Here is a 20,040-nt window from a genome sequence, read left to right as displayed (position 1 = left end):
TTGTGCCTCGTCTACGGGCCTCGAGGCAGTTGTTGGTCGATCGAGCCGTGCGGTCAGATAGAAGAAAGCCCGATGCCTTGTTTTGTTAGCGGACGACCGTTCATGAACATTGGATTTTGACTGTTTAGGCATTCGTATTGTTTTAAGGCCTTCAGATTCCGCCATTGTCATGTTTTATGTTAAATTTTTGGCGTCGGGGCGAATAGATTGTAGAGGTACTTTGTAGCAGCGATAGTCGGCTGGCCCAAGCTCCTTGTTGATGGGAAACTTGAGCGGACGCGAAGAGCTGCGGGATAACATCCCCTCTGAAAACAACTATTTTGCGTACATCGCCAATGTCCACGCTGATGAACTAGAACTCATTTCACAAGCTGACAGTTATAATCTTTCACGTCTACCGGTCTTACGAGTTACAACCAGCAAGAATAGGCCTCAGGGCCATTGTCACCACGATTCGCGCCGCCTCCCCCCTACCGACTTCCTCCCCAAACACAACGCTTCTTCTCACACAATGGCCGAGGCAACGCTTCACAACGCCCCCATTGTCATCGACAATGGCAGCGGCACAATCCGCGCCGGTTTCGCCGGAGAAGAGATCCCCTCATGTTTCTTTCCCTCGTTCGTCGGGCGGCCAAAACACCCCCGGGTGATGGCCGGCGGTCTAGAGGGCGACGTGTTTATCGGGCAACGAGCACAGGAACTGCGCGGGCTGCTCAAAATCCGATACCCACTGGAACACGGCATCGTGACGGACTGGGACGACATGGAGAAAATCTGGCACTACGTGTACGAGAACGAGCTGAAGACGCTACCGGAAGAACACCCCGTGCTCCTGACGGAGCCGCCGCTCAACCCGCGCAAGAACCGCGATGTTGCCGCCCAGATCATGTTCGAGACGTTCAATGTGCCGGCGCTGTATACGTCCATCCAGGCGGTGCTGTCACTGTACGCGTCCGGGCGCACGACGGGCGTGGTGCTGGACTCAGGGGACGGGGTGTCCCATGCGGTGCCTGTGTTTGAGGGTTTCGCAATTCCCAATAGTATACGGCGGATTGATGTTGCGGGGAGAGATGTCACGGAGCAATTGCAGTTGCTGCTGCGGAAGAACGGGCATGTGCTGCATACGAGTGCGGAGAAGGAGGTCGTGCGGATGATCAAGGAGAAGGTCTGCTACGTGTCGTTGGATCCGAAGCGGGAAGAGAAGGACTGGATGAACAGTTACCACAAGTCGGAGGCGAAAGCCGTCGACTACGTATTGCCTGATGGGCACAAGATCAAGGTCAGCACCCGTCTACAGTCAAATTTCTGGGGAACCGGAACTAATCAACCAGAGTAGATCGGACAAGAGCGCTACAGAGCCCCCGAGATCCTATTCGAACCCGAGCTCATCGGCCTGGAATACCCCGGCGTTCATCAGATCGTCCAAGACGCCATCACCCGCACAGATCTCGATCTCCGGAAATCCCTATACCTCAACATCGTCCTCTCAGGGGGCTCAACACTGTGCAAGAACTTCCCCGACCGGCTAATGCGCGAGATCAAGAGATTGGCCGTAGAGGACATGAAGATCCGCATCTCTGCGCCGGCAGAACGGAAATACACCACCTGGATCGGCGGTGGTATCCTCGCCGGGCTCAGCACATTCCGAAAGGTACGTCCAAGTCACCCCCCAAGACCCAATATCCAAAACAGCCCCAACTAACAGCTCCCTCAGATGTGGGTAAGCGCAGACGAATGGCACGAAGACCCGGAGATCATCCACAGGAAATTCGCCTAAGCATGTCTCTCCTATCAGCAAATGCGGTAGTCGTCCTCGGCCTCTTCTTTCCTCTGCCTTCTGGCCGTATACGCCAGACCAGCCGCCACCAAGTCCACCAGGCTCAATTGAGTCAACCCACAACTGTAGCGGCTAGGCTTGGGCTTTTGATACCCTTCTTCTTCCCTCTTCTTAAGCCATTGATGCATCATTCAATCCCATCACGCACTATACCTTTTATTTCTCTTGCTGGGCACAATGCAACATACCAGATGATAGCGCCTCAAATCTATGCATGAAATCCATGTCCCGCTGCCCGAATCGATCAAAGAGCAAGTAATTTACTTCACGCTTCAGTGGGGGTGGTTATGTTCAGGCAGTGTTTGCCCTGTACTGTATCAGTGGGAGCCGTTTGAAGGCAGATGTTGTACATAATTGACATTGGAATATAGACGTAATGAGCGACATGTCGTACGAGTACGGGTACATAGGTCTGGTCTACGGACTACAGAGTACAAGTTACTTAAAAAATCCAAGTAAAGGTCCAGTAGCAGAAATCTGTTTCCTGTTTCCAATTGGTGTGGCCAACGCCAGTGTTACGCTAAGCTAAGATACATGAGGGATGCAGATGCAAATGCAGATGCAGATGGCCTCCCCGATGCCAATCCAAAAATCTGGCATGGCTCAATCACGCTGAATAATCTTGAAGAAACAGAATGGTATGAATGATGGGAGATAGGCGCAATGGATGCTGAAAATCCTTGGGGAATCATAGACAACGGAAGCAGATTTCAGATGTATAGTAGCAGGGGTATCAGATCGATACAGTAATGTTGAAGCAAAAGGATAGATTGTAGCCGCGGATTGTTGGCCAGGACGCTCCACAGCAATCATATCGCACGAAGAATGTTGAAGTTGGATTAAGAAAAGCGTAGGTGATAGTTAACTTCCCCAAGGAGATGATAATCGAAAAAAGAAAAAACTTTTTTTGGTTGTTGGTCGTAAATCGTCATGTCGTTAGGCGCAGCGCGGCGCGGCGCATGATGCAAGGAATGGCGACCCCTTAAGCCATACCCCTGATCTTTCCCCAACCCTTCTCCAGGCCACGAAGGGCCTTCTCTCGAGTAGAGCCGGTGCTGCTGGCTGATGCCGTGCTGCTCGAGGAAAACTTGCGAGTCAGGATGCTGCTGCCACTACTGCAGCTATCACCGTAGATCATGTTGCCGGCACCTCCTCGGCCGACGTGGTAGACAGGAGCGGCACGGCGCAATTCCCGTTCCAGTTCCTCATCGAAGCTGAAGATCGCCCGTTCACTGCTGCTGCGGACATTCCCTGCACCGCCGCGGCCTGACTTGAAGGTACTCGGGACATTTGAATCCAGGCGCGTCAGGGAGGCGGGGCCGGTGGCTGTTTGCGAATCGGTAGTCTTGGTGTTCTTCAGGCTGATGACGTTGCCAGCGCCTCCGCGAGCTGTATGTAGGGCTGGACGGCTGGTGTGAGGAACGGACGGGTGAGGTTCAATCACGCGGTAGTTCATTTTCGCGGGCATAATGTCGGTAGTGGTGATGGATGTCCTTTGACCGGATTATACTCGAATCAAGCTCGTGGTATGCGGATCATGCGATTGACTCAAGAGCCAACTCTCAGCAAAGAACCATCTAATGGATGAATCTCAACGTCTAGTCTATAGCTGACGTGACCGCGCGGAATTGTAGGCGACTTCAAGCACGCAGAAGCAGAATGCTCGAATATCAAGTAAATACGTTTGTATAGGTTGAAGAAGACGTCAAAGAGAGAAGTTTAGCGAGGAGTATTAAAGGACGCGAGGTAATGAGGAGAAGAAATTTCTTTGTTTGCTGTATGGAGACTGTATAGTATGGGACCCAAACATTCTGGCGGGGAAGGTTTTATATAGTTATGCCCCCTTGTGCCGTCATGGTCTACCATCATTGCACCAAATTGCACCATTAGTGCCTCAGCTGGGGCGCTCCTTGCCAGGCACAAGAGTCACGGACAGAACCAGAGGGTCACACGCGGTGCTGTTTGTGGATATTGGATAACCAAGTGGAGTTGGCGGTTAGTTCTAGTCGTCAAAACCGAAAAAAATTTCCCCAGCGAAAATTCTCTCACGGTCGACGTATCAGGTAAGCCTCCGAGGGTATGCGCGCGGTTCTTCGGCAGGTTGTAAGGCGGCAGCAAGAATAAGTCGCTGATTCAGCGGCGCGACAGCCAATCAAAAGTTAAGATTCCTGAATTGTGTCAGCCGGTCAGTCTCCTATTGGGCAAAAAGTCCAGTTGGCAGCCAACAGCCCTTGCTGCTTTAAGAAATTCCTGGAGATCATCTGACGAGCACACCGTCCCTCCGCGGCGTGGCAAACGTAACAGAAACGGCCTTTGGAGCCAATCAGATGCCACCACCAATTTTCTGGGGGTAATGGAAATTGCTGGATGGACAGTCACGAGTCGCTTTGAGCACTCGCCTCTTTCCCAAAATGCCACCAAAGCAATCCAGGTTTCGGTCACGATGAGGAGAGGAGATGGTTCTAGACATGGTTGAATGACGATGTTTCCAATTCCCTCTCCTCACCGTCTCCGTCGATGCTTTAGATCCTCTCCGTTGGCTATTGCGTCGCAGTTCCTGGGGGCCGGATCATGCGGCGAAATCCTAATTAAGGTAGTCTCGTGGCATCTTTATTTGGTGAAGGCTGCATGGGGAATCTCAGACTATTGTTCCTCACCATCTACAACCAATTCTATGTAGTATAAGATAAATGTAACATGGCCTATTGTTATTGGACTATGGATGGTTGTTTGGGACAAAAGCAAAAAGAAATAAAATTAAATAAAAAACCCCGCATGTACCGAAATCCATGTACAATTGCATCATTCTTGTCGTAGAAACTGCCATCTCTTAGGACATTCCATGCCATCATTAATCCCCATGGCAGGCTACAGAATATTCTCCCTGTACCTACCCCTTTCTGAGGCTGAGCGTTTGGTGATGGATCTACTATCATAGCACTATTTTCAGGGCAGACAATAAACCATCCCATGACTACGTCTCAGGAGAAGAGTCTTCAATAGTGGTGTCTTGGAGGAGAAGGACTTGGCATTTGTAGATCCAACTAACCTTGCTCGAGTCTAGCGCCAGGATCAAGTCAGGGGCGATCGGTCAAGGATGAAGACTCTATAGAATCCTCTCAATCTTGGATTCTACCAAGTATCTGGTTCATTTTGAGGCAATCCTCATCGGTTTCACGGAAGGTAGCTATTCGTAATTGATACCATCATAATTGCTACCTCGATTATCTCAGGCTTTCCTGTCTACCGAGTACTCCGTACTGTGGTAGAGACTTATGACAGGTCCTGACCGCAAATCGACAGGAGAACAGACACTAGGCTCAAAGAGGACAGCTTTCCCCAGACCGGGAGAGCCTGGACTGCAGAGTGCAGACAGAAAGTGGATCTCAGAAATGACGCACGGAAGGGAAAAAAATTTTTTTTTTCCTCTCCTTCTATTTTTTCCCTCTGTAACCCACTTGCTCTCGACCAATCAATTTCCCCTGAGGGGTAGCAAGTTTTTCTGCGACTCCAACCAGCAAAACTGGCCTTGCACTTTGCCTTTACCAGTCATCATTTCAACTTGACAAAACGGATAGTCACTGGTGGTTCTCGCCGAGTGCCACTGACCAGTACCAGCAACCGGATCACCTTACCGGCAAATGGCCGGTCCATTCAATCCAAACCGAGCACTCCGAGGCTTCTCCAGCCTGACAAGCTGAAACAGGAAATTGAATTGCCTTCCCCGGATTTTCCAGCCCCAGCCCAGCGTGGCTGCGTGCCACATCCCTAACTGTCATGCTGGCACCACCAGCTGTCAGCATCCCGTGATATCTCCCCGTGAGCTCACCAGCAGAGTATGTCTTATTGTTTATTGCGGTCTAAAGTGTTGAACACCCCTTGTGGCAGATCCCCTTCCCCCTGGATTTGATTCCTCCTGCTCTATTGAGGTAGTCTGCTGCTTAACTGTTTGGGGACTTGCGTTTGGGGAGCCCCTCTTCCTCAAACTCCAACAGACTTCCGCAGAACAACTATACTTTCCAGTCTCTGCAGTCGGAGATCACCTTCCCAACAAAACCGCCCCATTACCCTCCCTTTCTCCATTTGCGCTGTGTGTAGCACCAGCATGCACATCAGCATCCGGTGTCACAGTCGTACAAAATGCATACATGCCACATCCCCAATATGCGGCATTTCTTTCCCCCTGCATCATACTGCGGAGTTGGAGTCGTCCAAGTCATTATTAATATTAGCTAAAGCTTGAAGATCAGAGGGACTAGAACTCTGTGGCCGGCATATTCTTAAGTAACAGAATGCCCCCGGTCTGGGGCCGGCTTGGGGTTTTGACCGCTCCGGTTCCTGGCGACTACTGGTTAATCTCCCGCTGGATCCTTGACAGACCTAAGGCCTCAAAGTCAGTTTGTCACTCAAATCAGCTGGAGCGGAGTGGGAACGTGACTATGGTAGTCTCAGTAGCACGACTCTCGTTCATCCTAAATCACGTCATGGCGAGTTGTCCATCAGGTTTGCGTGATTTATACAAGGCCTCTTGTTGTTAGGGTTCGGGTAACCTGCATTTCTTACTCTGTGCTAGGCTTTCATACTAGCACCCGCACTAGAGTACTACGCTCACCTGCAATCAAGTAGAAAAAAGATCAATATGAGTATCAATTGCGCTAAGAGATAAGCCAGGAAGAGCGGCAATCACCAATATGCCCCCGCAAGTCCGTATATAAAGCAAGATCCCGCGAGCCAGTCGCAGGTCATCCAATAAACGCAAAAGTTCAGCAACCTACGGAAGTATAGCGAGTCAAATTAGCAACCCCCGTTCACATCGTCTGATAGATCCGAAAACTGCGAAACTCCCAATAAGCCTGCGAGAAATTCTGCGGGTTGCGAGCGACAAACTCCTCACATGTTGCCGGACAATCATACAGATCGTTGTAGTCCTCCTGTTGGGCCCCCATCTCGCCGCACAGATCAATGTTGACGATGATGCTCTGGTTGCTAAAGTGAGACGCGATGTCGCAGTGTGTGCTGGGGAAGTCAACCAGAGCCGTCCCCCAAGTGGACGGGTCAGGCCTGCGCTCCGAATTTGAGATGTCGTCTGGGATGGAACCGCGAGGGAAAACCCAGACTCTGATTCCTGCTTCTCGGAGTTCAACCGCGTACACCTGGAACGGGTCAGTGTTTTCACCTTAAAAGGCAGAGGATAAGGATCCATACACCACCGCCATTCTCGTTGAACTCCTCGCCATACGTCGCCGGGCGAGCCTGGACAGCACAGCCCGCGTTCCCGTGCCTATCGTCGCAGGCCGAGTACTGCGCGCTGCCCAGCTGCTTCCGTCTTCCCTTGACGCTGCAGCCCTTGTCGGTGTGCAGGGTGACCACGTTGCCTTCTGTAGCTCGGTTTGTTGTTTCGAGCACGTCGATTTCGCCGTTGAGTGGCCAGTTGTATGTGTCCGCTAGCCATAGGGCGGGCCAGGTTCCACAGCCGTAGGGTGTGTGGATGATGTCAAAGATGAATAGGCCCGTGTCGTAGCCTTTCTTAGACTCGAGTCGTACGGACTTTCTGCCTCGGGGTGCGTAGCGGGTTTTGTTGTCGACTCTTATGCTTACAGATGAATCTGTAGAATGTATCAAGCTGAGGGACTCTGCTTGTTTACGATTGACATACCTGTGGATTGTAAGCGCGAGGTCAATGCAGACTGCCTAAGCTTATTTACTTACTCGACGAATCCATAGGTAGGGTCCTCGTCTGTGAAGTGCCAGAAGTGATCAAAGAAGGAGGATGGGTGGTACTCGTCCACCAGGAAATAGTCAAGAGGTAAATAATCTGGATATCGAGTATCCCTCGTTCCAAGGACAATGCCTACTATTACTCCAGCTAGAACTGCAAAAAGCACTGCAACAAGAACGAGGATCTTGACTGCACGGCGCCATCCGCTTGGGTTGCAGCATGAACACTGAGCTGGGCTGTCGTCCTTGCAAGGTTTATTTGACTGAATCTCATGAGATGTTGGGTTTCTCTCAACCTTGTATAATGCTTCTCCTTGGTAGAAACTGCTTGAGTCGGCCATGGCTGCTAACTTCTGATCTTGATGTTTCGAGACTTGCAAATGTGAAGCAGTTGCAGCACACTACAGTCCGTCGATGAACATATTGACACGTCGCGCATCGACGCCATAATGAATCACAACTGAGATGATTCAGAGAGGTTCCCCGGATCTCTCACGGTGCTCAACCACAGATCGCTCTAACTATGAAGAGTGGTTCAGGCAGATACCAGTGTGGGAATCATCAGATAACGCTTCTGATCTACTAAGCACGAGCAAACAGCTCCAACAACTCTTGTCATTTAATATGGCCAAATGGGGATATCCTCCCTTGAGTGAGGAAGCAATGCAAATGTGGGACGACACTTGTTCGCTCGGCTCGGGTATCCATCCCAGTTGAGCTCTATCAGGACGTGCAGCGCATGGTAAGGCAATGTTGACTTATTCTGCTGAACGAGTGATGGTCGACAGTGCTAAACTTTAGCTCGCAATTCCTCCAAATTGCCTTGTTTCGGCGTACTGCTTTGAATATCATTAGCCATGACTGAGATAATCGACTGGATATCGTCATCATTGTACCCTCATAACATGGTGTTGCTTTCAGGCAGCGTCGCTAGCCTTGACACCTTTGAGCCTGAGGACATCATCATATTCTGCCACTTTCCACCGCTCTGATAACCTCCGTTGGATCGAATCTCTAGGCTCCGTAGCTAAATTTACTTGCGACAATGCTTTAATTAACCAACCGGACTTTGTTGCAAGCAACCGAACTATTGACAAACGAGACAAGATTTGTACTGCAATCTGAGAGTTACTCATTCGATCAGCGCAATCCGTCTTGTCTCAGCGCGCAATCTTTGTCCCACGCGCAACGCGCCTTTTGAGCGCCACCCATTCGAACTTCTCCCAAACGATTGCAGAAGCGATCGCTTCTACAATTTGAAAATGCCAAAATATAAGTATCCCTTTCCCATAATATGAACATCCAAGCTGACATTTGCCGTACTCTTCTGTAGGCCTTCTTTCCCGTCGGAACATATCAGGTGTTCGGATGCGCAATCGCATCCGAAGCAGTCGTCTATCAATACAGCTTGAGTGTAGCTACAATGATTCTAACAGTGGATTCTGTATACAGGTGACTACTGCGATGTATATCTCACGCACGACTCGATGAGCGTGCGTAAGGCTCACAATGCGGGTCGGAATCATTTGAGGAACGTGGTGGAATACTATCAACGTATGCACAAGTCTACCCTCTCCCCAACCACAGTCTGTCGCTGACGGTGCTGACAATTGGTACAGAGATTGGACAGGAAAAGGCACAATCCGTCATTGACTCGATCACGTCTTCATATGCTGCCGAGGGCCAAGCTGTTCCCAACCCTGCCATGGCTCCCCCAGGCGCGTTTCCTCCACCATTCGGATTTCCTGGTACGCGAACATACCCCAGCTCATGGGACAACTCTCTTCTCTTGTTTTGGAAAGATACTTACCAATATCCCTGGTTTAGGTCGCCCCGGTCAACTCCCACCTCCTCCATTCGGTATCCCTCCCCCCGGAGGGCCCAATGGAGTTCCCCCAGGCATGCCCATTCGTACGTCCACACCCTCCATATCCCAATTCTCTGCTCTCTGTTTATCACTGACACTCTCCACAGCACCACCCGGCGGTAGAGGCCTCCCCTTCCCACCTCCCTTCCCCCCAGCACCAGGCGGCGCCCCAGGAGGTCTTCCCCCGCCGCCTCTCGGCCACATGCCCCCCGGTCAAGGCTTCCCCCCCGTCCCACCACCAGGCGGGTTCCCGCCTAATTTCCAGATTCCTCCTCCCGGCGCTGGGGGATTCCCTCCCGTACCTCCTCCCGGCCAGCCTGGTTTCAGCCCGAGCCCTGGGCCCGGTATGTCGGGTCCCCCGGCGCCGCCGGGGATGGGCTCCTCGACTCTGCCGGGGCCTCCTCCGGGACTAGGTGAAAAGCGATGATTGAGTTCCGGCTGGTCATTGTGGTGTATTACTTGTGATGTTACTCGGGCTTTCGTGTCGGTAGATCTCTACGAACTTTTTTTATTTGTTCTACTTCAGCGTGGTTTAACAGGATGTTATACGAATGCATTTAGTGACAATGATCATTCTTACTGCAATATAACCATTGCCACACGCATCTATGTCCGAACCTCGCATTGACGTTTAGGCGGGTCTATTATCATTCCAACATGAGTCCACGCTGATATCAAGTTGTGGTGACCACAGACGTATTCTATAATAATGAGCATGTTAGGATACCATGCGTGTCTCACGCAGGCTCTAGCAATATGATTCCTGTCCATACATGGAACCGCGATATGATACACCACCGGACAATGCAGAGCACAAACGACTCTAGGTCCCTAAAATACTTGGGAAATGTCCACAAACCCAGGTCCCGATATCCAAATCCAATGCTTCAGAACGCCAGCTGTAATCGCAAGGGGGAAAAGAGAACATCCAGTAAGGATATAGTAAGATCAATAGCGAGGTTGGGAAAAGAAAAAAAAAAAAAAAAAGGATTTTGGAGTATATCACAATGAAGCAAAAGGAACGGAGGTAGAAAGGGTGGATGAGCTACGAAAGGGTTAAAAGGAAAAAAATCAGAGTTCAGAGGGCAGGACGATTGGTCAGTCCACTCCCGCGCTTACGCCATAACTTCATTTCCAGAAAGGCTCAGAGAAAACATAGTCAGCGGGATCCTCTAATGATCATACCCGGCCCCTCTCTGCCATGGACTGGCATTGTGCTGGGCGCGGTAGGGAATTGGCGATGGTGAACGTCCATAATTAGGCGGTCCCCGTCCATCGCTGGGGAATAGAGGTACCGAAGGGTCAACTGGAGATACTGGAGCTTGGCGGTGCGGCGTCGTATCATGAGATGCTTGCAGATTCTGACGTCCAATGCTGGCTCCGTTGCCGCTTGAGAAAGAACCATTGTCATCGTCGAAGGGACTCGACTTGTAGGACGTGTCCTTGACATCGCCGCGTGCAGTGGCACCTAGGGCGTCCAGCTCCGTAGTCAATTGGCTCTGCGACTTGATAAACGAGCCGCGGTCGTCTCTCATGGGCTGGTAACGGGTATCAGGGTTTTTCGATACAATGGCGTAGATGGATGCGATAAGCACCAGAATCAATAGAATCAGCGAGAAAACCGCGTTATAAACGAAGAAGATAACGCCCATGACACCAGTAACGAGACCTGGTTGGTTGAAGACCTCCGAGAAAAACAGCAAAAAGACGGCATTGACGAAGTTGATGGCGGCAATAGTGATGTTGTAGATGTTCGTCTTTTTGTCCATCCAAGGCCGCAGAACGCTGACGGCAATGAGCATGGCGGCCTCGATGATGACCAGGGCGACGGTCTGTACAACAGGAGCTGGTTGCCCAAGGCCAATGAACATGGCCTTGATAAGGAGGTACACTAGAACCGGCACCACGAAGTAGTAGGCAGTCGCACGGTATTGCACGTACAAAAATCCCCACTTGTTCAGGCATGTGGGATCAGAGAAGAGAATGTATGCTGGGTTCTTGTGCATGACAACCGACCGCTTGGCCAGGATGATCACTTTGAAAGCAGCCCAGCCCAGAGCGCCGAGCACTGACAGAAACATGATAACCGCCAGTACCATCTCAGCGGCCGAGTTATGCTGGGTAAATTCCCAGAGACACAGCACGCACATCTGGGGAAAACCAATCAGGGTCAGTCGGAACAGGATGCCTCGTGCCACGACTTTCCAGCCATTTCGGAAATCAGAGAACTTGTCACTCTTCATCCTTCCATTCTTCGCGAGGATCTCACACCCGGCTTTGAAGAGGGCGACAACGACCATCACTATGAAGACGAAGAAAACAAAGAAAATGAGACCCGTAAGGAAGATATTGGTCTGTTCAATGCCTGCTATGAAGCCGACACGATCAATGCCGCGCACAACGACGGTTGAGGAAGTAGCCGCGTCGTTGGCCGCAGTAGCTCTTTTCACGATTTCGTTGACGCCCCTCTTCATCAGGTTCGTTGTAGCTTCAACAGAACGTTTTCGGCGTTTCAGGACTTCGACGGAAGTGGTAGACAACTCGGACAAAAGGGTTGAAGGTGTTCCACCGGTCGATCGGAGATACCAAGTGCAAAGCGTCTCCAAGAACCCAACGTGGATGATACCCATACTCCATTGGAAATTCTGCGTCCATGCTTCGACAATCGGTGGCATTGCAACGGAGATCATGCCGAACATAGCCTGCGACTGCATGAAGCCGAAAAGAGAGAGAGCATTGGCTGCGACATGAGCGGCGGTATTTGAGTGACCGAGACCAGAAGTGATTGCGGAAGCAGCAAGACCCAAACCGGAGATGATAGCTGTTGTCCAACCGACGCCTTTCTGGTAAACCGTCTTGCCGTTCGATAGACTAGCTTCAATGCAAGTGATACTCTTGCGAGTCTCTGTAGAGTTGATATAAATCCGAACCTTGGCATCAAGATCTGGAACCGTGTATGCGATGCCTAATGGTATGGTTAGAGAGATTACACCCTTTTCAGACAGCAGTCAGCGTAGGCATCCTCACCAGGAATCTGTTTAGCCACATCCTCCGACACGATGATATTGGCGCTGGGCACATCGATGGGGCCAGCGTTCATTGGACAAAGACCCGCCAGATTCATTTCGCAAGGATCCAGCTCTTTCCTCACTACTTCATATCCATATGCAGTGAGAACAAGCTCGGCGGTAACTTTACCGGAGATCGCAGCGACTCCATCAAAGGCAAAGGCTAATGATCGATTGTTGGGCGTGAAAGTGACACTGAAGAATGTTGCTGTGAAGTTCGAACTGTCTTGACACAGGTTCAGGGCATTGGACTCGATGAGCTTAGTCGCAGACACAAGCGGTGTTGCGAGAAAAGCGACGAACAAGCTGATGATCAGCGATATTAACCGCATGGTGGCAGGGCTCTGTCGAGCTGTGTTCTTGCACTTGACAGCGGGAAGAAGTTCGTGGATGGAGGCGAGAATAGAGCACAGTCAAAAAGGCTGGAATGACCACTGTCGAATGGGAGGTGGTACTCCAGAGTACCAAGTGTGGACCGGCCGGATGCGGCAATGTGGTATCGACCACAGGTTGTATTGTAATGATGTGGAAGCGAGGGTGACGAGCAATTCAGATAAAGTGCCGATTCAAGATTGTTCGAGTAAGATCGGGTTGTATTGCGACTTGTTGTTCAATAAGTCATTGAAGGGACCATAGACCGATATCCAGCGCGAGTCTACTAGGCAAGGTAAACGAGAGAAAGGATCGCACGAATCGACACGGCGACGAAGCGATCGATAACAATTTCCGGGAAAGAGTGACGAATGTCGCAGTGTATATAAAAGAGTGTCGAGAGCGATATTGAAGTCGTTGGAGGACGATTGAAGCGAGCGGGACGGCGAACACACAGTGTATAGCCTAAGAGGGTAAGACAACCAAGGGGACGGGGGTTTCCCTGAGATATGATGGCCGTCGTTCTCTATCCGTCTCTTTCTATTTTCCCTCAAGACGCTTCGATTTGGACGAGTAGTCAAGAAGCGGCAAAGAGAGATATCAAAAAGAAAGAAAATAAAAAGAACGAGGGTAGTAGGAGAGATAGAAATTGGCACCCTTTCGCTCTTGACCTCTCCAGAAACACAAGAAAACGGGGGGGGGGTGTGGATGGGACAGAAGGTCTGGTCGCAGGAGAGACCACAGGAATGCCGATGAAACACCCTCGACAGCTGAGTCAGCACGGGGGTTGTGTTGTGAGGTGGACCAATGACAGGTGATCACTGCATTCATTAATTAAGGTCCCTTAGGGTCGCAGAGTGAGTATCAGGCAGCTGTCTTTGGGTCGAGTGGATTTGCTGCAGTTTCAATTCGAGACAGGTTTTTGGGGGGTAGGGAAGGAAAGGAAATATTGGAAGATTAAGTCTACAGTGTACTTATGCAGGGAAGGAACTAGGTTTTACCTTATGCCGAAGATTCTTCAGCATGACAAGTCTACATGCGCAAGATGATGGATGACCGTATCAGCCATCGAATTTCTTGCTGAAACTGCCGTAATGCTCGGATCATGCTCTGTAGGTACCTCAACCACCGTCTCGCCAAAGTTCCCTTGGCGGACAACCACCCACAGCATCCACCACCAGAGCAGATCAACCCAGCCCGTGCTGAGCCTCTGTGTGTCCCAATAATGCACGCGCGTCTCTCAGGGGCGGCATATTTGCTGGACCAGAGCACCAGATCATTGGTTATAATTTTAATCCATTTCAAATTTGCGTTTGCGTCGGCGGCAACAGGAACACAATATCCTTTGTACTACGAAGTACTTAGATCTTTTCAGCTTGGTGAGGTTTTTGATTCGTTCTTTGCCTTTTTCTGGGGAGATTGGAATACTACTAAACCCCCAAAAAAGACAAAGGGAGCAGTATTGTCATTCATGAAGGCTGGGTGTATCCTGGATAGTACCAAGGACCCCACGGATTGCGAGATTACATCCATCGAGCTTTCCAAAGGCACCAGTGGATCTGTCCCATTGAAAGTGATACGCTCATCGTTACTCGCCTTGGCGATCCAGCATCTCTCTATTTCCTTACTGTACGTTCTTAGAAATCACCCCAGCCACGTCCAGCGTCTATCATTTGAGACTGGTTCAGGGCTTCAGGCCAAGTATTGACAGGATGTGGACTGTGGACTTCCTCAGGCTTGATTGTGGTAGCGGTCTTCCTGCTGGTCCTCTTTCGCGACCATGGATCATTATTTCAAGCGGATGCTAATAATAACTCCGCCACCCACTCAAACTTTAATGCGATCATGCAAACTGTGGTTTAAGCTCGAGGCTGAGGTTATATCAGTGTTTGATTTTCATGTATGACAAAATTCATTTCCTTTCGACATTGACATTATTATTTGAATGCCCTCTCTCAAACAAGAATACTACTAGATCATTGATGTAAAGTCTAGAGAGGTAAACATAACTGAATCGTCCCCCATACGAATCTGGCTAGCGCCTATGTCTGCGTCCTGCACAGCCTCCAAAAGACTCCTTGGCGCATTTAACGATGATTTCGGTAGCAGACATTAGAATGTCAGCTCTGTCTATGGGTAGAGATACATGATTTCCAGTTTCATTTGGCAATGATGATCTGGAGGATAATGCACGCGATACTACTTCAACTCAAGCATCATGGTCCGGTGATAGTCGCACATTACCGTCCCTGATCTACATCAGAGGCTGGAGGTTGGAGCCGATCCTCCCACTGGAATGCGTGCCATGACGTTCATCCTCACCGATCTTCGCGGCTCGCACTTGTACTCGTCATACGATGACAACTTCAACAATTCATGATATCAGAGAGGGAAATCAAGGAATAGTACTCCGTACTGCAGCCCCCCATGCACTCAAGTCTCAAGGACAAAGAAAATTGCAAATGCAGTTTCAGTACAGTGAAACTCCAAGACTTGAACAAGCATAGGCAGCAGGAATTTCTAATTTTAGCTTTATATGCTCACTTCAAACTTCGTAATAGAAATTGCATAGACGATTCTCTTTATTATGGCTCTGGAACACCATGCACTGTTCATTTATTCTTCTTACATCTAGCCGAGACTGAATTCAATACATAATGCGCCGCCAAGTACTCGGCTACAAGTGAAAACTGAGCACTCCTTACCTTGGATTCGAGGCAGCAAAATTAATCAGTTGAATGTATCTTGGCTCCCAAGGTCTCACCGCTCCTATAGTGCACAGCCCCCGCTGAAATGACAGTGTTAGTAGCAGGAGTTGCCATGCGCTCTTATGCCTTCATTGGGAAGCGTTGATGGGACCTCAGCCATAATAGGAAGCACTGCAGCTTGAGATATACAGCTCTCCCTGTGATCCTTAAAGGACGTTTCGGTAACAGGGATGCATGCGATTCGAAGTACAACTGGCCAAATCTCGGCTTCGGAATCAGCACCATGTACTGAAGTCGAAAGAGAGCGTCTTACCGAGAGAAACCAGTCAGTTCGGAGGATAGATGTCCCCTAATTCGTCACAATCCATCCCTTGGGCTTGGCTCTGACTCGCGTGGAACTCACGAAGAGATTGACTCTTTGCACCGCGTGGTTCCAGATAACGAAATTCCCTTTGATGGCAAGGTCAGATGCGTCTAGATCTGTGAAAACAACCTTGAAGCTAAAGTAGGAAAAGAGCATGGCAAAGCGGCAAGGCTCCCTATGAAATCTTTTGCTCATTCGCTTAGTCCAAGCATGAGCGAGCTCAGGTCTTTATTCCGATCAGATCATGTGCTGCCAATCTCAGCATGCTTCGCTGGGACAAGCGCAGTACATCGATTGATATGTCATTGATTGGGGACTTCATATCTGTAGGCGGATTCGAAAAGAGGCTCGTAGGATATCAGATATAATGTCATCTCAACATTTAAGATCGACCTCGCCGAAAGTACAAATTAAGGTATCAAAATGAAGCAAAGATAGAACTACCTTAACGGAAATCTCATGGATCTTGGAATGGGCTAGGATCTGTACAAATTGATGCCTTAGGAAAGTGGCATACAAGGATGCTGACACATCCGACAACTATCAGTGCCTATCAGCACGTGACGAGGAGTTTTTGCAGTGGGTCGACCCCAAAGAAAAAAAAAGAAAGACGGAAAATAGAAGAAAATTGTCAGTTCACAGCTTAGGCTTTTCTTAACCAAACCACTTTCGGACCCCAGACATAACTCGTCTCTTTTACGATACGAGGCAGTCGAGATGCCGGGCCCTGTGGATACAGCGAAGTCGATTACGAAAAAGCGCAAGAGAAAGCACGGTGGAAGTGCTCGTGCAGCAGCTGAGACCGACGATGCGACTACTCAGCCTGCCATTGAGAATGGAGCTGTGACCGATTCTTCTGAGAAGGGGGAGGATACTAAGAAGAGCAAGAAGAATGGACAGGATAAATCCACGAAGAAGCGCAAGGTCAGCCACGCATCCAGCGACGAAGAGAATGAGAGCGAGGAAGAACAGGGCGCTCCTTCTCAAGCCGACGAAGACAGCGACGACAACGAAGACGATGTCGCCGATCAGTCAGAAGCTGAGAATGGAAACGCCGGGGATAACAAGGATGAGTCCACAGATCTTCCTTCGGCGGACGCTCTTCGTCTCCCAACGGTAGAGGGTGAGCCTCAGAAGTTCACAGAGCTGGGTTTATCGGAGAAGACATTGAAGGCCATCAATGATATGGGTTTTGATACTATGACCGAGATTCAAAGACGAACGATTCCTCCACTTCTCGCCGGTCGGGATGTTCTGGGTGCCGCAAAGACCGGTTCAGGGAAAACCTTGTCCTTTTTGATTCCAGCTGTCGAGATGCTGAGCGCGTTACGGTTCAAGCCTAGGAACGGTAAGAATATCTTTTCGTTTTATCTGAGAGCGGCTTACTGACAGACCGATGTCTTTTCGTACAGGTACTGGTGTCCTTGTCGTCTCCCCAACACGTGAGCTTGCCCTTCAGATTTTCGGTGTGGCTAGAGAATTATGTCAATACCAGTAAGTGACTTAGAGCACCGACTTTAGTACTCGGCAGTTGCTGACTTGTGCTCATAGCTCTCAAACATACGGTATCGTCATTGGAGGTGCGAATCGGAGAGCGGAGGCGGAGAAGCTCATGAAGGGTGTCAACCTCCTCATCGCAACCCCGGGACGTCTGCTGGATCATCTGCAGAATACTCAAGGTTTCATCTTCAAGAATCTGAAGACACTCGTGATTGATGAGGCGGATCGGATTCTGGAAGTGGGTTTCGAAGATGAAATGCGCCAGATCGTCAAGATCTTGCCTTCCGAAGAGAGACAGACGATGCTGTTCTCTGCCACCCAGACGACAAAGGTCGAGGACCTGGCGCGTATCTCCCTTCGGCCCGGTCCTCTCTATATCAACGTCGACCACCGAAAGGAACACAGTACGGTCGAAGGTTTGGAACAAGGCTACGTCATTTGTGAGGCGGATAAGCGTTTTCTGCTTCTCTTCTCTTTCCTGAAGCGCAACCTCAAGAAGAAGATTATTGTCTTCTTCTCAAGTTGCAACTGCGTCAAGTACCACGCCGAACTTCTGAACTACATTGATCTGCCGGTGCTCGACCTGCACGGCAAGCAGAAGCAGCAGAAGCGCACCAACACCTTCTTCGAATTCTGCAACGCCAAGCAGGGTACCCTAATTTGCACTGACGTGGCTGCTAGAGGTTTGGATGTGAGTCACGACTCCACAACGCATCGTCTGTCTGCTTTATGCTAATCATCGTTTCAGATCCCCGCTGTGGACTGGATTATTCAGTTTGACCCTCCTGATGACCCGAGAGACTACATTCACCGTGTCGGTCGTACCGCTCGTGGTGCCAATGCCAAGGGTCGCAGTTTGATGTTCCTGCAGCCGTCCGAAGTCGGATTCTTGAAGCATCTGAAGGAAGCACGCGTGCCCGTGGTCGAGTTCGAATTCCCGGCGAACAAGATCGTCAACGTTCAATCTCAACTCGAGAAGCTCATTGGCCAAAACTACTATTTGAACAAGGTGAGTTGCGCTTTTGACCTTCGACTCCAGTTAAGTAGACGAGCGACATGCTGACATGACTCCGATCTAGTCCGCCAAGGAAGGTTACCGCTCGTACCTGCAGGCATATGCCTCTCATTCCCTTCGCTCTGTCTTCGACGTTCACAAGCTCGATCTCGTCAAGGTCGCAAAGGGCTTCGGCTTCTCCACTCCACCACGCATCGACATTCAGCTGGGAGCTAGTCTCAGTCGCGACAAGAAGCAGCAGCAACAGGGGCGGCGCAATTACGGCAGCCAGCCTCACAGCAAAGGATTAAAATTCAAGCGGAAGCATGAAGACTAATAGACTATGATCTGTTCATAGAGCGTCTCTGGAAAGCCTAAAAGCAACCCTGTGTGATCATTGTGAGTATTGGCGTCATGTCTCTTAGGAGTGCAGGAGTTTATACATATTTGTGGATATATAATTTGTCTACATATCTAGTCATCTTATGTTTCTTCCTTCACGGTTCTCTGGTAACCAAATGTATTCGAAGCACCGAGTGGGCTTCTGGCTCGACATCGTCCGACTTAACTACAACTCAGCAAGAATCACAAACATCAGTTCACGGTCTTCTTAAGCCCGACCCTATCAGATGCTCACGACGCTTCTGGATCCTAACTCTACAACAAAAACATAACAAGCCAAGACGAGAGACGAGCATCTGTCCGAACGTTGGGCGAATTATCGGAGTCACAATGCCGATACTAGATAACCATATCTTTATAAAAGGCATCGATTGATCACTTGATGCAAGGTGACCCATGTAAGGTACAATCTTGCACCAGGATTTGCCCCTATGCAAGTAACCCATCCGGCCTTTGCTTTTCTATTCCTCTCATCGGATGTGTAGAAAGAGTACAGGGAACCGAGGATATGCAAGATTGACTTGACTGTACGGAGAACCACAGTATTTTCAGGCACAAGACGTAAACATCCTTGCGAACGAGCCGAAGCGATCGGATGTGACTAATAAAATTCCCCGGTCATCCGATTAAACGTTGCTTATTCTCTAAACTTTCCTTTGCCTTTGAAAAGTGAAAAGAAGGATGGTGTTACCCGAAGCTGCAAACAAGAACCCGGTGGCTGGTGAGGTCGGCCGCGGTGGCTGGGGAAACTGCATTGAATCAACCAACCACATCACGGGCGTTACAGGTGGGATGTGATGAGTTGGCGGGCATATGGACCCATCACGTCCAATGATGCAGAGAACACGAGGTCGTCCTGGCGATGGCTGATCGGCCTTTGGTAGGTGCCAGATTTCCCCATCGGATTGGGGATTGATTCAGCATGGAGGAAATGAGTTTCTGAGAGTCAAACTAACCTCCTAAGGTACTTTTGGTTTGAGTGTTGGTTGTTGCCATGAGCCAGTGCCGGTGGTTCCTGGAGAGCGGGTCCTGATCCCGCGCCTAGGTGCAGTGGATACTCAGAGTTTGTGTTCTTGTTTTGGACGTAGATAAACCTCACCACTCAGTCTAACGTTGAACGGCAGGGGAAGAGTTCAAACCATCAGTGGTAACTGGTAAGGTAGTCATTATTATGTCTTTGCTGGTGACTGGCTTTCTCGTCAAATTGATG

At 49.9% G+C, this 20,040-nt stretch overlaps 6 protein-coding genes across 6 annotated transcripts; 3 read left to right on the top strand and 3 right to left on the bottom strand.

The window, feature by feature from the left end:
* Nucleotides 1–259: 259 nt before the first annotated feature.
* ALT_5769 (actin-related protein ArpA) lies at nt 260–1,777 on the top strand (the record flags this gene model as incomplete). Its single annotated transcript, XM_033554454.2, has 3 exons — nt 260–1,279; nt 1,337–1,651; nt 1,715–1,777. 3 exons carry the CDS (start codon nt 260–262, stop codon nt 1,775–1,777), a joined length of 1,398 nt encoding a protein of 465 aa, XP_033410345.2.
* A 1,042-nt stretch (nt 1,778–2,819) lies between these two features.
* ALT_5768 (DUF3602 domain-containing protein) lies at nt 2,820–3,305 on the bottom strand (the record flags this gene model as incomplete). Its single annotated transcript, XM_033554455.2, has 1 exon — nt 2,820–3,305. The coding sequence occupies one exon, from the start codon at nt 3,303–3,305 to the stop codon at nt 2,820–2,822; it is 486 nt and encodes a 161-aa protein (XP_033410346.1).
* A 3,340-nt stretch (nt 3,306–6,645) lies between these two features.
* Nucleotides 6,646–7,896, bottom strand: ALT_5767 (glycoside hydrolase family 16 protein; the record flags this gene model as incomplete). Its single annotated transcript, XM_033554456.2, has 3 exons — nt 6,646–6,990; nt 7,043–7,493; nt 7,547–7,896. The coding sequence occupies 3 exons, from the start codon at nt 7,894–7,896 to the stop codon at nt 6,646–6,648; spliced, it is 1,146 nt and encodes a 381-aa protein (XP_033410347.2).
* Nucleotides 7,897–9,042: 1,146 nt separating this feature from the next.
* ALT_5766 (putative U1 snRNP complex component Yhc1) lies at nt 9,043–9,849 on the top strand (the record flags this gene model as incomplete). The annotated part of the gene is made up of 4 exons (XM_033554457.2): nt 9,043–9,109; nt 9,175–9,303; nt 9,383–9,466; nt 9,530–9,849. The coding sequence occupies 4 exons, from the start codon at nt 9,043–9,045 to the stop codon at nt 9,847–9,849; spliced, it is 600 nt and encodes a 199-aa protein (XP_033410348.1).
* Nucleotides 9,850–10,594: 745 nt separating this feature from the next.
* ALT_5765 (transient receptor potential ion channel family protein) lies at nt 10,595–12,822 on the bottom strand (the record flags this gene model as incomplete). The annotated part of the gene is made up of 2 exons (XM_033554458.2): nt 10,595–12,387; nt 12,450–12,822. The coding sequence occupies 2 exons, from the start codon at nt 12,820–12,822 to the stop codon at nt 10,595–10,597; spliced, it is 2,166 nt and encodes a 721-aa protein (XP_033410349.2).
* Nucleotides 12,823–16,651: 3,829 nt separating this feature from the next.
* On the top strand, nt 16,652–18,765 carry has1 (ATP-dependent RNA helicase HAS1; the record flags this gene model as incomplete). Its single annotated transcript, XM_033554459.2, has 5 exons — nt 16,652–17,282; nt 17,347–17,428; nt 17,486–18,125; nt 18,183–18,443; nt 18,514–18,765. The coding sequence occupies 5 exons, from the start codon at nt 16,652–16,654 to the stop codon at nt 18,763–18,765; spliced, it is 1,866 nt and encodes a 621-aa protein (XP_033410350.2).
* Nucleotides 18,766–20,040: the final 1,275 nt, after the last annotated feature.

Source organism: Aspergillus lentulus, assembly GCF_001445615.1.
Source record: "Aspergillus lentulus DNA, contig: Alt09, strain: IFM 54703, whole genome shotgun sequence".
Classification (NCBI taxonomy): domain Eukaryota; kingdom Fungi; phylum Ascomycota; class Eurotiomycetes; order Eurotiales; family Aspergillaceae; genus Aspergillus; species Aspergillus lentulus.
The sequence above is the reverse complement of the archived record's forward strand: the minus strand, read 5'-3'. Positions and strand labels throughout refer to the sequence as shown.